At 48.7% G+C, this 17021-nt stretch overlaps 1 protein-coding gene across 12 annotated transcripts in view; it reads left to right on the top strand.

Moving 5' to 3' along the window:
- Positions 1-16298, top strand: part of LHFPL2 (LHFPL tetraspan subfamily member 2) — a 436769-nt gene extending 420471 nt beyond the window's left edge. For all 12 annotated transcript variants that reach the window (XM_068249204.1, XM_068249195.1, XM_068249117.1 and 9 more), the window contains one exon: positions 11864-16298. In XM_068249204.1, the coding sequence (XP_068105305.1) occupies positions 11864-12120 (257 nt within the window). In that variant the 3' untranslated portion in view covers positions 12121-16298. The remainder of the gene's footprint in view (positions 1-11863) is intronic.
- The last annotated feature ends 723 nt before the right edge of the window (positions 16299-17021 follow it).

The following is a 17021-nucleotide window of genomic DNA, read 5'->3' as shown; positions in this document are numbered from 1 at the left end:
CATACCGCGCGTCGGCAAAGTGGCAGCTGCAGGACCAGCGACTCAGTTCTGCGTCGCTGGCTGCAAGCTAATTAATCAGGAAGCAGCCACTCGCGCGAGCGGCTGCTTCCTGTCAATTCACGGCGGGGGGCTCCGTAAATGTAAACAAAAGCGGAAATAATCCGCTTTGTTTACATCCGTACAACGCTGCTAACAGTAGCAGCGTTGTACCAGATCAGCTATCCCCGGCCAATCAGCGGCCGGGGATCGCTGTCACATGACAGGCAGGAGCCTGTTAGAGGCTGCACAGGACAGATCCGTTCCTGTGCAGCCTCTGATCTCCGTGGAAGGGAGGTAGGAGAGGGAGGGGGTGAATGTCGCCGCGGAGGGGGGCTTTGAGGTGCCCCCCCCCCTGCAACACCCAGGCAGGCAGGAGCGATCAGACCCCCCCAGCACATCATCCCCCTAGTGGGGAAAAAAGGGGGGCGATCCGGTCGCTCTGCCTGCACCCTGATCTGTGCTGGGGGCTGTAGAGCCCACCCAGCACAGATCAGCTAAAACAGCGCTGCTCCTTAAGGGGGGGTAAAGGGGGGGGTCCTCAAGTGGTTAAAAGGAAATAAATATGGCAGCCTCCATATACTTCTCAATTCAGGTTTCCTGTAATCTTCCACTACAAAAGTCCCTATCTCAGCATACCAAACCCTATGTAATGTATTTGGCCATTGGGCATGCTTACAGTCACATACAGTAGGTGCACCTACCTGTCTGTGGAGAGTGTGTGTGTGTGTGTGTTACACCTTGGCTGCTGGCTCAGTCCAGGCTAGTATTGCAGTTACATGATGAAACCTTCTATAGGAAGCCTGTTGAACACACACAGCAGACATTGTGTACCTTTTCCTTTGTGTGTGATTGGTTTACACAGCGCAGCATGGCCCTGCTTCACTAGGCAAGTTTATTAGCGCCACATGAGAAATGCTGCTACCTTTTGTTTGTCTAGGTGTATTTTTATGGTGTTGGATGACAGAAAGCGTGACCACCCACCACTGCAATCAGTTTTCCCTAGCTATGAGATTAGGCTTTTACTTCTGTTAATCTTTTTATTTGTTTTGTTGAATGTTAACGCTGCACAGTGTCACCGTGTTCACTGCTGGGGGGGCTAAATAAATATACCCCCAGTAAGCTGGGTCTTCACTAGAGACATTTACAGCACAGCTGGCTTTATCACTATCCTGCATGGATTCTAATGTAATCACTAAAGGACTGTTTGAGGCTGGAGTTTATTAAACTGCTGTATGCAACAAACCAGGCACTGTACTCTGCAACAACCAAATAGTGTGTTATTTATTTATTTTACTACTTATGTAGCAGAAGTACATAACTTAAAGCAACCTTAAAGAGGAGCTGTCAGCCATACTAGCTCAGGGGAAAAATCACATATAGAAGTAGATAAATACTTGCTCCACTTACATAACATATGTATTGTACTTGATTTGATTTTTAGGGCTTTTCTACAGTAAACAAAGAGAAATTCCTTCTTAGCATTTCCTATTTGAAGTATGGCTATTTTGAAGCCAATCCTGATGTAATTTCCTTCCTTAAGGTGCATACACGCACTACGGCAGCCAACAACGGGTCTGTCAGACCCTCCCACTGGGTGGACTTTCAGGCGACAGTAGCGCGTGTATACGCGCTGTCGGCGGACTGATAAGGCTGTTTCTGAGCGATCCGATCAGCGGATCTGTCAGAAACAGCCTTATCCGTCTACTGACAATGCGTACACACACGCTACTGTCGCCTGAAAGTCCGCCCAGCGGGAGGGTCTGACGGACCCGTCGTTGGCGGCCGTAGTGCGTGTGTACGCACCTTTACTCTCCTCTGCCTGATTGTTTATGCATTGCCTGCCCTCCACTAAAGAGTGCATTGTCTCAGCATGAGAAATATTGGCCAATCAGAGAGGAACAGAGGTGTGGGAGGGGAAAACAGGAGGGAAAGAGGCTTCAGCCAATCAGGCTGCATTAGTTAAGTCTGAGCGGATGTAGAGATGCAAAAAAGGACAACCCAGCATGCCTGCAACTTCCCTTGTGTACCAAATAAGAATCAGGTAAACTGGGGAATGATCATTTAGCAAAAAGAAAAGTGATACTGGTTTTAACGTTTGGATTGCCTGATTAGCATCCTTATTACTTTTTTACCCGACAGTTACACTTTAAAGGGAAATAAAAGTGTAAAAGTGCCCCAAAAGGGTGTTCTCCTTGTGAGAAGAAAGCTTCTGGGTCCTCCTGAGGCTTCCCCCGTCCTCCACGAGGGCTTGTCAATGGTTCGCGCAGTAGCACCTGATCAGGCTCAGCTTTAAAAAAAAAAAAATTCTATTGTATAGTGTAAATGAGTTAGCCAGCCTATGTTTGCCTATTATACAATTTGCCTATTATATAAGCCAATAGTCTCAGCGCTCACAGTAAGCAATCAATGGGAAATGATTCAATGTATGCGGTTAGAAATGTGTTAACCACTTGGCCCCTAAAGGAGCAGAGACTGCTGGTACCAAAAAAACTGAGCTTACCAATGATTCACCGCACAGACCCGCCGCCGCTACTGCTGACACTGCTCTCCTGTCGCTGAAGCTCAGTGCTGTTCGGATACCCATTTTCAAAACCCGAATTGAATTTTGGACTATTGGATGAGCAGCACTGCTGAAGCTCACTCGCTCTGCCGTCGCTATGACAGCAGAACTCTGTGATCTGGTCAGGAGCTGATTTCATTGGCTTCTGACTGGCTCACAGAGCTCTGCTGTCATAGATACTGGAGAGCGGCGGGTCTTTGCAGCACGGTAATTGAAATCTAATCCCTGGCAGGGATAACGGATGTAGGTTTCTGTTACCGTGGTCTTGAAGTGGTTAGCAATAAAATTAATTGGCAATATTTTGCCTGATTGTTAGCTTGGGTTCAGTTCAGTTAAGATGCTGAGGAAATACACCAGTCTCTGTCACTATGCTGCTATGTGCAAATGGCTGATAAAACGATGGTTAGTTATAACTTATGTGGAGCATTGGCCACCCCCAGCCTCACTGGCAACCATCTGCGCTCCTCCTCCAGTGAGACTGGGGGTGGCAATAACCCACATGCGTAGACCGGCCCACGATTAGTCGCTAATTGAAAAGGGGATAGTGCGTTTACTCTCATCGACTGCTGGAGAGGCAATTGTGCTGATGATTTGAGTACTGTTGTCCCATAACAAACTGCCTATTATAAAATCTTACCTCACCCTGATTTACATTCTTGAATTTATCAGATGTTAGGGCCTTTACTGCTGGCAGCAGCCATCTGCAAGATGTTACATGAGGCAGTTTTCTGCTATGAAGTAACCTTGCCATGTTTCAGCCACTGCCACACGCATGGTCACAGAATGTCGCCCCTCTGTTGCACTACATTGCTACTGGATGGTGCAGACATGACTCCAGGTACACAAACTTTTCACAGTCCATATGGAAGCAGTCTGAGGATTTACTGTTTACTTGCCCTGCTTGTAGAAGTTGCTGCCGACGGTAACACAGCAAGGTAACCGGAGACTCCTGGTTATTCACGATTCTCTGAAAGGTCATATTTGAGAAGGAGAGATTTTCACACTGGAAGCCATCCCAATCCCATCTGGCCTTCTGGAGAGAATTACTTGTTTCTGTGACTAATAAAACTCTCTAATCCTGGAACTAATGCTGCTCTCCACTGTGACTTTGTGCTTCTCTCCCTCAGTGTACAGCTTAATAATGTCTCCAAGTGAGGGGGCCAAGAGACTGCCCTGCATACGCAGTACCTGGGGCCAAGAGACTGCCCTGCATACGCAGTACCTGGGGCCAAGAGACTGCCCTGCATACGCAGTACCGGGGGCCAAGAGACTGCCCTGCATACGCAGTACCGGGGGCCAAGAGACTGCCCTGCATACGCAGTACCGGGGGCCAAGAGACTGCCCTGCATACGCAGTACCGGGGGCCAAGAGACTGCCCTGCATACGCAGTACCGGGGGCCAAGAGACTGCCCTGCATACGCAGTACCGGGGGCCAAGAGACTGCCCTGCATACGCAGTACCGGGGGCCAAGAGACTGCCCTGCATACGCAGTACCGGGGGCCAAGAGACTGCCCTGCATACGCAGTACCTGGGGCCAAGAGACTGCCCTGCATACGCAGTACCTGGGGCCAAGAGACTGCCCTGCATACGCAGTACCTGGGCCAAGAGACTGCCCTGCATACGCAGTACCGGGGACCAAGAGACTGCCCTGCATACGCAGGACCCGGGGGCCAAGAGACTGCCCTGCATACGCAGGACCCGGGGGCCAAGAGACTGCCCTGCATACGCAGGACCGGGGGCCAAGAGACTGCACTGCATACGCAGGACCCGGGGGCCAAGAGACTGCCCTGCATACGCAGGACCCGGGGGCCAAGAGACTGCCCTGTATACGCAGGACCCGGGGGCCAAGAAACTGCCCTGCATACGCAGGACCGGGGGCCAAGAGACTGCACTGCATACGCAGAACCCGAGGGCCAAGAGACGGCCCTGCATACGCAGGACCCGGGGGCCAAGAGACTGCCCTGCATACGCAGAACCCGGAGGCCAAGAGACTGCCCTGCATACGCAGTGCCCGGGGGCCAAGAGACTGCCCTGCATACGCAGTGCCCCGGGGGCCAAGAGATTGCCCTGCATACGCAGTGCCCCGGGGGCCAAGAGACTGCCCTGCATACGCAGTGCCCCGGGGGCCAAGAGACTGCCCTGCATGCGCAGTGCCCCGGGGGCCAAGAGACTGCCCTGCATGCGCAGTGCCCCGGGGGCCAAGAGACTGCCCTGCATGCGCAGTGCCCCGGGGGCCAAGAGACTGCCCTGCATGCGCAGTGCCCCGGGGGCCAAGAGACTGCCCTGCATGCGCAGTGCCCCGGGGGCCAAGAGACTGCCCTGCATGCGCAGTGCCCCGGGGGCCAAGAGACTGCCCTGCATGCGCAGTGCCCCGGGGGCCAAGAGACTGCCCTGCATGCGCAGTGCCCCGGGGGCCAAGAGACTGCCCTGCATGCGCAGTGCCCCGGGGGCCAAGAGACTGCCCTGCATGCGCAGTTCCCCGGGGGCCAAGAGACTGCCCTGCATGCGCAGTGCCCCGGGGGCCAAGAGACTGCCCTGCATGCGCAGTGCCCCGGGGGCCAAGAGACTGCCCTGCATGCGCAGTGCCCCGGGGGCCAAGAGACTGCCCTGCATGCGCAGTGCCCCGGGGGCCAAGAGACTGCCCTGCATGCGCAGTGCCCCGGGGGCCAAGAGACTGCCCTGCATATGCAGTGCCCCGGGGGCCAAGAGACTGCCCTGCATATGCAGTACCTGGGTACAATTGCACAAAACTACCACCCATGCAAACCGTTAAAGTGGACCTGAACTCCGAACTGCCTCTCTGCTCTAAAAGATAAACCGCATAATAAAGTTTAAAAAAAAAATAATCTGTTACAGCTGATCCAAATCCTGCAATACATTTCCAGTGTTTCTACTTCCTGCTTTTGTGGAAGCAGACATAGGATTAACATCCTATGTTCACAAATTAGCTGCTCTGTGGTGGCAGAGGTGGTTCCTGAGCAAACACAGGTGAGAAATCAAATTACAGTGGTGATTAGTTACAGATGAGATGGGGATTAGGCAGTCTAAATTCTAAATATGTACAGGGTGCATTTCTTAGTTTTCCTGTGCAAGAATTCAGGTCCACTTAAAAAACACAAGAATAGAGAAAAAGGATAAAATGTGGCGTTTTTCTGGTTGGTCCTGGAGACAGGAGATAAAGGACAGCTATGCTAACTTGATGGATTCCGCTGGACTATTCCCACTCTGAGAAAAACTCTGTTGCCATTCTGTACTATTGCCTTGACAAAGGGGACCCCTCGGGGCCCCGAAACGACTCGTTGGTTCTTTGGAATGGTTGTGTCACGTATTTGAATAAAACTGGATTTGGTACTTAAGAGTGTGCGGACCTGCTGGAAATTTCACTCTGAGAAAAAGGCTTCATTGATTGCTTCCTTTTTAGGGAATGTGTGGTGAGACTTATGGAGGCTGACATATTTCATTTTTAAACTATACATATTACCTGGCTGTCCTGCTGATCCTTTGCCTCTAATCCTTTTAGCCATAGGCCCGGAACAAGCATGCAGATTAGAGGTTTCTCACTGAAGTCTGATTGGCTTAGCCCAGGCCTAGGGAAACTTTGTACAGCACTGGCCGCATTCCCCGCCTCCTCCCCCTCCCTCTTTGCAGAGTTGCGAGTGGGCGATCAGCGGAGCTTAAAATGCACCTACTCGCTGTTTCCTGCATCACATCTCCATGGCAACAGGGCGTTGCGTGAAATGCATCACATGACATGCCAGCATATCACACGTGTAATCTGCCACATACCGACGGCGTGTCATGTGACGCCCTGTTACCGTGGAGATGTGACGCAGGAAGCAATGAGTAGTTGAGTTTTAACCCCCGCTAATTGCATGCTCACAACTATGCAGGGAGGGAGGGGGAAAGAGAGGAATCCGGCCCACAGCGCATGCAGGACGGATACAGCCCATGCCATAATTTGCCCAGCGCTGGATTAGCCACGTTTGCTTCAGGTGTGTGATTCAGACATCACTGCAGCCAAAGACATCAGCAGGGCTGCCAGGTAACTGGTATGGTTTAAAAGGAAATAAATATGACAGCCTCCTTATCCCCCTCATAAAATGTGTCATAATAATAAAGGACACCTGAACTATAGCACGGAGATGTCACTTTGGTTATTTTGGTAGCAAGTTCTAGCATTGGCCCTCTTTGCATTGAGCTATATCCTCTATATAATGTGAGTTCCAGTAGCTGTCAGGTTATGCTGGGCATTAGTAGAGCCTCCAAGGCTTGGCTGCTGAATGATTTCTCTTGGTTTTCTTGACACAGTAAAGCACACGCTCTTCCACTACACAAAACTGGGAGCATTTGTACCTGTTGGCCTTTAAAGAGGAGCTGTCAGCCATACTATCTCAGGAAACAAAAACCACATATATATAAGTAGATAAATGCTTGCTCTACTTACATAACATAGGTAATATTGAAATACGATAACCGAGGCGCCAAGCCGAATAAAATTAGTTAAAATTGTTAAAAAGGGGGAAGAGGGTGGACTCGCCTCCTTTCTGAAAAAAAGGCCGGACAATGGACAGGTTACTTAGTCTAAAGTAACATTTATTAGTAACTCCAAAAGTGCAACGCGTTTCACGGGTAACAGTCCCGCTTCTTCAGGCAAACGATTTTTGGAGGGTGCAAAATCAGGTCATAAACCAGGTAGAGCGCCTGTATTGTACAGTGCTGCGTGATATGTTGGCGCTATATACGGTAAATCTAATAAATAATAATAATTGCACTGTCCACATTTGGAATTTAGTGATTCTTCTAACGTAAAAAAAGAGAAAATCCTTCTTAGCATTTCCCATTTTAAGTGTGGCTATTTTCAAGCCAATCCTGATGTCATTTCCTCCCTTACTCTCCTCTGCCTGATTTGCCCGCCCTTCACTATAAAAAGTGCATTGTCTCAGCATGAGAAATATTGGCCAATCAGAGAGGAACAGAGGTGTGGTAGGGGAAACAGGAGAGAAAGAGGCTTCATCCAATCAGGCTGCATTAGTTAAGTCTGAGGAAAAGTAGAGAAGCAAAAAAGGACAACCCAGCATGCTCTGCAACTTTTTGTATACCAAATCTTGTGTGTACCAAATAAGAGTCGGGTAAACTGGGGAATGATCATTTATCAACAAAAGTAAATAGTGAGTTTAACTTTTGCATTGCCTGGATAGCATCCTTCTTACTTGTTTACCAGATAAAAATAAAGAATTGATTTTTTGCCCGACAGTTACACTTTAAGAGACACCTAAAGGAAGAGGGAAATGGAAGCTGACATTTTTTTTACATTTATTTCAACAATACCAGTTGCCTGGCAGACCTACTGCTCTTTCTGGCTGCAGTAGTATCTGAATCAAGCATGTGTGTAATTCAGTCAGAGCACCTGATTTGCATGCTTGTTCAGGGTCTATGGCTAAAGGTACTAGAGGCAGAGGATCAGCAAGACACAGGCAACCGGCATTGTTTAAACGGGAATAAATATGATCCATATTACTCCATATTCCTCATAGTCCTATAATTTCAGGTGTGCTATAAATGCATACATATTCTAACCTGCATGAGACCGTGTAGATATTGTGTGCCCTGCTTGTGCGGTTGCCATATCTGCATTGTGTGTGTGGGGAAGGGTCTGTTCCCCTGTAGGCTCTTCCATGCTGCAGTCACATTTATTATGGTAATTGGATGAGTGTGGCACAGGGTGGTCCAGCATTAGTCGGGAGGGCATTGAACGGGTCAAGCTTTCAGGGCAGCACATAATTAATGATGAAAGCCTAGCTCAGCTAATTGAAGGCATGGCTGTAGATGAATGCAGACCACCCTTCTACACGTGCCCACTTGTCTGCAGCCTGAGTTACACAGTCATTACTCTATATATTTAATGATGGCTGTGATGCTGCTGCTCATTGATTTACTCTGACACTGTGACCTGGATCTGACCTGGGGGGTGGAGCAGAAGCTTACACTACACCAAGAAGAACTATAACCCAGGACTGAACTTCATTCCAATCAATAGCTGACACCCCCTTCACATGAGAAATCTATTCCTTTTTCTTATATAGAAGATCATCAGTGATGTCTGTGTGGCTGATATTGTGGTGAAACCCCTCCCACAGGGTGATGTCAGGACCATGGTCCTGATTGTTTGCTTTGTGTGAACCTCCTTGCATTGTGGGGAATAACTGCTTTTTCCAACTGCCAAGCAGGCAGCTTCCTCTGTGCATAGAAGGCGGTTCTTTGTCACTGGCCACCTCGGTGCCGGCGCTAGGTCACTGGGCACCTCGGTGCAGGCGCTAGGTCACTGGGCACCTCGGTGCCGGCGCTAGGTCACTGGGCACCTCGGTGCCGGCGCTAGGTCACTGGGCACCTCGGTGCAGGCGCTAGGTCACTGGGCACCTCGGTGCAGGCGCTAGGTCACTGGGCACCTCGGTGCAGGCGCTAGGTCACTGGGCACCTCGGTGCAGGCGCTAGGTCACTGGGCACCTCGGTGCAGGCGCTAGGTCACTGGGCACCTCGGTGCAGGCGCTAGGTCACTGGGCACCTCGGTGCAGGCGCTAGGTCACTGGGCACCTCGGTGCAGGCGCTAGGTCACTGGGCACCCCGGTGCAGGCGCTAGGTCACTGGGCACCCCGGTGCAGGCGCTAGGTCACTGGGCACCCCGGTGCAGGCGCTAGGTCACTGGGCACCCCGGTGCAGGCGCTAGGTCACTGGGCACCCCGGTGCAGGCGCTAGGTCACTGGGCACCTCGGTGCAGGCGCTAGGTCACTGGGCACCTCGGTGCAGGCGCTAGGTCACTGGGCACCTCGGTACAGGCGCTAGGTCACTGGCCACCTCGGTGCAGGCGCTAGGTCACTGGCCACCTCGGTACAGGCGCTAGGTCACTGGCCACCTCGGTACAGGCGCTAGGTCACTGGCCACCTCGGTACAGGCGCAAGGTCACTGGCCACCTCGGTACAGGCGCAAGGTCACTGGCCACCTCGGTACAGGCGCTAGGTCACTGGCCACCTCTTTCCCCTCTCTGCAGACCTGTATTCCGATGTATATCATTGTTTATCTCTCTATGCGCAGTGCTCAGACATCATATTTCTCCTTGCTGTGTAATGTGACAGACGTGCTTCCAGTCCACACAGCCAGCATCCCGATGCCTGTGCTCACATGTATATGCTGCGATTCCAGAATGAGAGGAGTCATTGTAAGCAGGCATACATAGAGCTGGATGGGGGCCAGGCCTTCACCAGTCTGACGCTTCAGTGTTTTGTCTCCCGTTCCCTCCAGCTGACAGTGTCAGGGAAATGAAGGGCTCAGGAAATGGTACAATATAGTATGTTCTTTGTCTAGAGGAGTATTATAAAAGGTCAGGTTCAGGCCTGAAAATAACTTAAGGATATTTAAAGCTGGAAGTTGGTGACATTGGTAAATATAACACTCTAAAACTTAAACTCTCTTTCATCACCATTGAGAAAAGGCTTAATAAGAAATCCTCTACTTAACGCCCTCCGAGATGTTACATCTTTCAGGCCTCCTGAAACCGAGCCTGTCTCTATCGGCAGCAGCTGAATGTGATTTGCTCACATTAGATGCATGCTATTTGCAACATACTTGGAGGCGCATCTCATTGATTATTGCTTTCCTGTGATGGTTATAGCCTGTACAACTTCTATAGAATATCTAATCTCTGGGTTCAACTTAAGCCTAGAGAGCTTTATCAGCGGCAGAACTATAGTGGGAGCATTCCCTGGCAATGTGGGGGGTCGCAGTTTCTTAAATTATCTCCTTCTGATATAGGAGCCAACCTTTCTGAGCAAGTGTTGTTGTGACCAGTCTTGGTATGGGTGGAGGCAGTCGGGGTGGGCACTCTTAGTATGGGTGGAGGGAGTCATGGTGGCTCCTCTTGGTATGGGTGGAGAGAATCATGATGGCAACTCTTGGTATTGGTGGAGGAAGTCATGGTAGGTCCTCTTGTTATGGGTAGAGGGGAGTCATGGTGGATCTTCTTGGTATACATGGAGGGGAGTCATGGTGGGCACTCTTGGTATGGGTGGAGAGAGTCATGGTGGGTCCTCTTGGTATGTGTGGAGAGAGTCATGGTGGATCCTCTTGGTATGGGTGGAGAGAGTCATGGTGGATCCTCTTGGTATGGGTGGAGAGAGTTATGGTGGGCACTCTTGGTATGGGTGGAGAGAGTCATGGTGGGCACTCTTGGTATGGGTGGAGAGAGTCATGGTGGGCACTCTTGGTATGGGTGGAGAGAGTCATGGTGGGCACTCTTGGTATGGGTGGAGAGAGTCATGGTGGGCACTCTTGGTATGGGTGGAGAGAGTCATGGTGGGCACTCTTGGCATGGGTGGAGAGAGTCATGGTGGGCACTCTTGGTATGGGTGGAGAGAGTCATGGTGGGCACTCTTGGTATGGGTGGAGAGAGTCATGGTGGGCACTCTTGGTATGGGTGGAGAGAGTCATGGTGGGCACTCTTGGTATGGGTGGAGAGAGAGTCATGGTGGGCACTCTTGGTATGGGTGGAGAGAGAGTCATGGTGGGCATTCTTGGTATGGGTGGAGAGAGTCATGGTGGGCATTCTTGGTATGGGTGGAGAGAGTCATGGTGGGCACTCTTGGTATGGGTGGAGAGAGTCATGGTGGGCACTCTTGGTATGGGTGGAGAGAGTCATGTGGGCACTCTTGGTATGAGTGGAGAGAGAGTCATGGTGGGCACTCTTGGTATGGGTGGAGAGAGTCATGGTGGGCACTCTTGGTATGGGTGGAGAGAGTCATGGTGGGCACTCTTGGTATGGGTGGAGAGAGTCATGGTGGGCACTCTTGGTATGGGTGGAGAGAGTCATGTGGGCACTCTTGGTATGGGTGCTGGATTCTTGGCAGAGGTGGCTCCCAACTGGCTCAAAATCACCTGACGTGTGTACGAAGCTTTTGTTTAGGAGATGGAAAGAATGAACATGCTGAGCATTTTTTTTCCTGCACCTAAAAACTCAATGAAAAACTCACATAGAGGATTTTTTTGGCGTGCGGTCCATAGAGTAACCTTATGTGTGTTTCCCTGTAGCAGCTCACTGCTTTATACTGCTGATCATAGGTGCTTGAAAAGTGTGATCACACCCCCTGCTCTGATAGGAGCCAGCATTCCACCACTCCACCTCCTCATTGAACAGAGCTGAAAAGAATTGTCTGTATCTGCATCTGTCAAACATGTAATACCGTTTTAATGAAATGTTTTTCTTCTTTTCTCCAGGTCTCTTTCTCATACTTGGCTTAATTCTTTACCCTGCTGGTTGGGGATCCCAGAAGGTGATTGGTTATTGTGGACATTATGCCTCAGCCTACAAGCTTGGGGAGTGCTCCTTAGGCTGGGCTTTTTACACGGCTATAGGAGGAACTGTCCTCACCTTCATCTGCGCCGTCTTCTCGGCACAAGCTGAAATCGCCACCTCCAGTGACAAAGTCCAAGAAGAAATCGAAGAGGGGAAGAACCTGATCTGTTTACTCTAACAAGAAAACTTGGACTTCCCTCTTATAAAGACTCTAAAAAGGGATCAACTTGTTTACATGACCCACAGCGCACACTAGTGGAGGAACATTCGCACTGCTCCGTGCTGCCTTCCTGTTTTCCTGTGTGAGAAAAGTGCAAGTGGGACCTAAACATTGGTAATGCACTGCACCATAGACTGAAGTGCATGGCTATTGACTTATGTACAGTTCTTGCCCAGTCTAAGACTTCCTGGTTCTACAGCTTCTGAAAAGTCACTTTAAAACTGTTCTCTCCCCTCTTGTAGCGTAATGCCAACAACTTATTTCTGTCTTTTTTTGTCCTCTTTTAACATATTTTTTTTAATTTTTCCAGAGTGTGTGATGTATGTAGTTGTCTACATGTGTGTTTGCTTTTTGTTCTGGCGTAGCCACTACTTGCTGGGAATCCGCAGTACCACTACTCTAGACTGAACTCTGCTAACTGGAAATTCCGCACTAGTGTTCTCTGATGTGGTGCAAACGAATGTCTAGATACTTATAGAAACTTATAGTAATAATAATTTTAGGTTTGGAAAGAACCACTGCAGTCATTCTGGAAGGAGTAAAATGTCCACAAGTCATTCTGGAAAAAGCCTAATGGGGAGTTCTTGGTTTTTCAGCCAGAGAACATTCAGACCACTATGAAATGTGTAGGAAGCCATTTCACAACACTCACCTCTTGACGTAAATAACCAAAGAGCCATTGCTTTTTCAAAGCTGTGCCTGTTGTTGCCTTTTTACCGAAATTGTATACTTGTGAATTTATTTGATGGAGTGATCATTAGACAGACCTGTCATACAAGTTGCTTAAATGGGCTTAAGGTCTTATTTTGCATCTTTCCCTGGTATGCCTGGCCCTGTAGATAAATGGTGGAACTTTCTTAAACCACAGTCCTGAGTCCCATGGATCTGTTCCGCTGCAGTTTGGCCCACTGCAGGGGATCAGAGACCAGAAGCATGGGGTACCTTATTGGTTTGCCAAAGACCAGTGAGAATCCTGCTGCAACAGGGAAAATTCTCATTGCTTCATGGTGGACTAATGAGAAACCTCCCTGTTGCTAGGTAGGATTCACATAGATTTTTTACGATCCATCAGCTAGCCCCATGCTTCTTCTGGTCTCAGATTGGTTTGAGACGGCATAGAAGGTATGGCAGATTGGTGGCATCGCAGCAGGTAATGTGAACGATGCCAGGGCATTGTGAGCGGATGTGCTTACCACATTGTTTCCGCATCCGCTGCATTTCTGTTGCAGTGTGCGCCTGTTGTGTGAAGTAATCTGGAGCTGAAGTCATAGAGACCACTGCTTTGCTGCTTTAGGATTTTCTAGTATTCATTCTCAGAGGTCCTCTCTCTCCATATCTGCTGACTTCTGTGGTTGTCTATCTTCTGAAGAGCCAACAAGATCCAGCAGTGCACTGGTGCAACTATGACAACACAGCAGCAGTCACTTCCCTTCCTTCCATATCATTTGCACATCATCTTCTCTCTGGTCTGCACAAGATTATTGGTACACAGTTGTCAAAATTAATAAAGCACCCCTTTTTTTTTACCCTCTGTATTATTTGACAATGGCCTATGACCAGAGTGAAAGACCACTGCTAAAAGTTCCTCTGAGAATGTCCTCATGTTTGCAAAGGACTGCACAATGTGACCTCAGCACTATTCCAGCTTACCACTGACTTCTCCTGTGTTGGATGAGAATTTGCTCTCCTCATTGCTCTTTGGGTGTGTTTAAGGCTGTCATGGCTGCAGTCAGATGGTATAATGCTAATAGGGTTGTCTGACATGCTTACTGAAAAACCATGGAAGGAGTAATCAGCATTTGAAAGTATCGCACAACAGTTCTCAAGGGTAAATTTGGGGCCTACTGGAAACTGTTTCTTGGCCGAGGAGGCTACGTGATTCCTGCAGGGCCTCACTGGAAGTTAAGTAGCATTAGGCCATGTACAGATCTTTCCTCACCCAAGACAATTGTTTGTGGTGATCTTGAGTGAAAACTTTGTATAATTAAAGGTCACCTGGTATGATCATGAACCGTCTTTTTAAACATGTGAACCTAATTTTAGACTTCAAAGAAATTTCTACGCTACCTTGCCTGCATATAAGAGAATCCCTTCATGTGTATTCTTATACAGACAGTAGGTGGCACCATATTATGCTGAGGTGGTTTTGCCTGTTTCTGGTGCACATCACATATTCTTAGTTCACCCTGCTCTGCACTGCCTGTGGCACAGTGCTAGTCACATAACCTGTGGCGCATTGTGACGCTGTGTACCAAATATGTACAGATACATTTTTGAGCTGTGGAGACAACTGCACTTATGCCTGTGTGAGTGAGCCCTGTGGTAATGTAATCACAGCCTATTTAGACACAAATGAATGTAACTGCATGTGTGTATACGACAAAGCTAAAGTGTTGGTGATAATTGCAGAAGTGTAATGCACCATGGCAATTGGTAACCTGTAGTACATGACCTACTCCCTACGACTTGTCACTAGCAGTAACCTTGCATTAGTTACCTGTTACAAAAACGGTAAATTTGAATATGTACAGATGTACACTTTGTAAAATGAACTGTAAATGGCTTGTTTCCTAGGTACCCATCACTGTTGGTATTATTATTAATTTGACATATCTGAACCTCTTACCCACTGTTTTTAGCATGGCACAGTGCAGCTTGCAAAATAATGGCAGAATGTCTTCAGAGTGCTTTTCAGAAGAATGGAGCTGTCAGATACTAGGTACAGCTACAGTACATAGGAGAAATGTCATTTATGGTACATTTTACTGTGGTACAAATGTATATATTATGTATACATATGAATTCCATATTTTAGAGTTTTTTTTCATAATATTGGTTGGTTAGGCTGCTACTTTTTATCACTCTACCAACTGATGGTTGTCTGCAGTTTTTAAGACAAACTAGTAACTATTCCATGCATGAAGAGACTGGTTACAGCATCCTGCAGCCTAGACGATAATGCCAGGGTGTTTGTGCTGCCCCTAAGGTGGCCACACATGACACAATAAAGATTCCATTTTACAGCGGATTGCTAAAAATGATTGGAAAAAGTTGTAGGATAGATTGTCCATTTCTTGATTTTTCAGTTTTAAATATCCCCCCCCTACCGTGTGTGCACGGTAAACTAGCCAGACTTTTTTACATGTTACAATCAATCTGAAAAATTGATTGAAATTCTCAAATTGAAAATAAATATAAAAAATGTAGTGTGTGTGGTAAAACATTTAGTGTGGAGAGGATTTAAGCTATTATGGGCCTGGCTCACGATTACTGGGATTGTGGGTCATACCAATCACATTCCTGTCTTCCTCTGTGTCATGTCAGTGATGACATGAGACTAATTCACTTTATGACAAGTGCCCCACTTCCTCTCATTTATGCTGTTTGTTTGAAAACAAACATGAATTAAGAGGCAAAACAAATACTTGAGTGTACTGATGGAGTGTCCTTTCCAGCAGTGATGTCCTTTCATGCGCGTCGCAGGTGACCGGTGTTCTGCTAGATGTCCACACCTGGCTAGGAACAAGCTTTAGGGCCCATTCACACTTGAGCGTTTTGCTGGCGATTTCGGCAAAACGCTCAAACGCTAGCGCCTTTGAAAGCGCTGGTGTAATTAAACCCTATGGGCCCGTTCTTACTTGGGCGATTTGCGCTAATCAACGCAAATCGCCCAAAATCGCGAAACGCATCGCCTGCACCATTTTCAGGCGATTTCCCGGCGATCACGTTTCAGTGCTATAAAAGCTCTAAACATGATCGCGGAAAAATCGCCGCAGTGTTTAGTGATTATTCCGCTAAATTCACTCACGCACGGTAAGTGCCAGCGGTTTGCCCTTTCAAGTGTTAATGGGCCCTCATTGTGACAGTTGAGCCTCTACTGGAAAATGAGTCTTTCCAGCAGGTCTGGAGAGCAGTGATCTGGTAACATCGTGTTCTCAGGGAGTTTGAGGTTTGAGGCCAGGTTCACACTTGTCGTATTTTTTCCACATGTGAATTCGCATTAGAATTTACAACCAATGTAAGTCAATGAGATTGTTCACACTTAAATGCAATTTTCACATCCGGGTTAAAAAGAAAAACTTACAACCCTGCAGCTTAAACGGTATCTTAAAGGGACACTTAAGTCAAACAAAAAAAACGAGTTTTACTCACCTAGGGCTTCCAATAGCCCCCTGCAGCTGTCCGGTGCCCTCGCTGTCTCCCTCTGATCCTCCTGGCCCCGCCGGCAGCCATTTCCTGTTTCGGTGACAGTAGCTGACAGTCTGGGGACGCAAGTGATTCTTCGCATTCCCAGACACATTAGCACCCTCTATGCTACTATATGGTATATGATATATGCTATAGTAGCATAGATGGCGCTATTGTGGCCAGGAACGCGAAGAATCACTCGCGTCCCCAGCCTGTCAGCTCCTGTCACCGAAACAGGAAGTGGCTGCCGGCGGGGCCAGGAGGATCGGAGGGAGACGGCGAGGGCACCGTACAGCTGCAGGGGGCTATTAGAAGCCCCAGGTGAGTAAAACTCATTTTTTTTGTTGGACTTAAGTGTCCCTTTAAAGGATATGCGAGGCGATTAAATAGCTTTACTTACCTGGGCCTTCTTCCAGCCTCTAGAAGTCATGTGTGTCCCTCGCCGCAGCTCTGGTCTTCTCTCGGCTCTCGCTGCCAGGCTCTGAAGCATCGCCAACCCCCGATGGGTCGGTGTCTTCTGCGCATGCACTCCAACATTCCTGGGAGTGTACCGCACCTGCCCAGCGACGTGGGCGCGCTCACAGGGGTCAACGATCCTTCAGAGGCTGCCAGTAGGACCCAGGAGAAGACTGCAACTACGGTGAGGGACACACGTGACTTCTAGGGGCTCG

This window comes from Hyperolius riggenbachi, chromosome 1 (genome assembly GCF_040937935.1).
Source record: "Hyperolius riggenbachi isolate aHypRig1 chromosome 1, aHypRig1.pri, whole genome shotgun sequence".
NCBI classification, from domain to species: domain Eukaryota; kingdom Metazoa; phylum Chordata; class Amphibia; order Anura; family Hyperoliidae; genus Hyperolius; species Hyperolius riggenbachi.
Note: the sequence above shows the minus strand (reverse complement) of the source record. Positions and strands in the feature narration are given on the sequence as shown.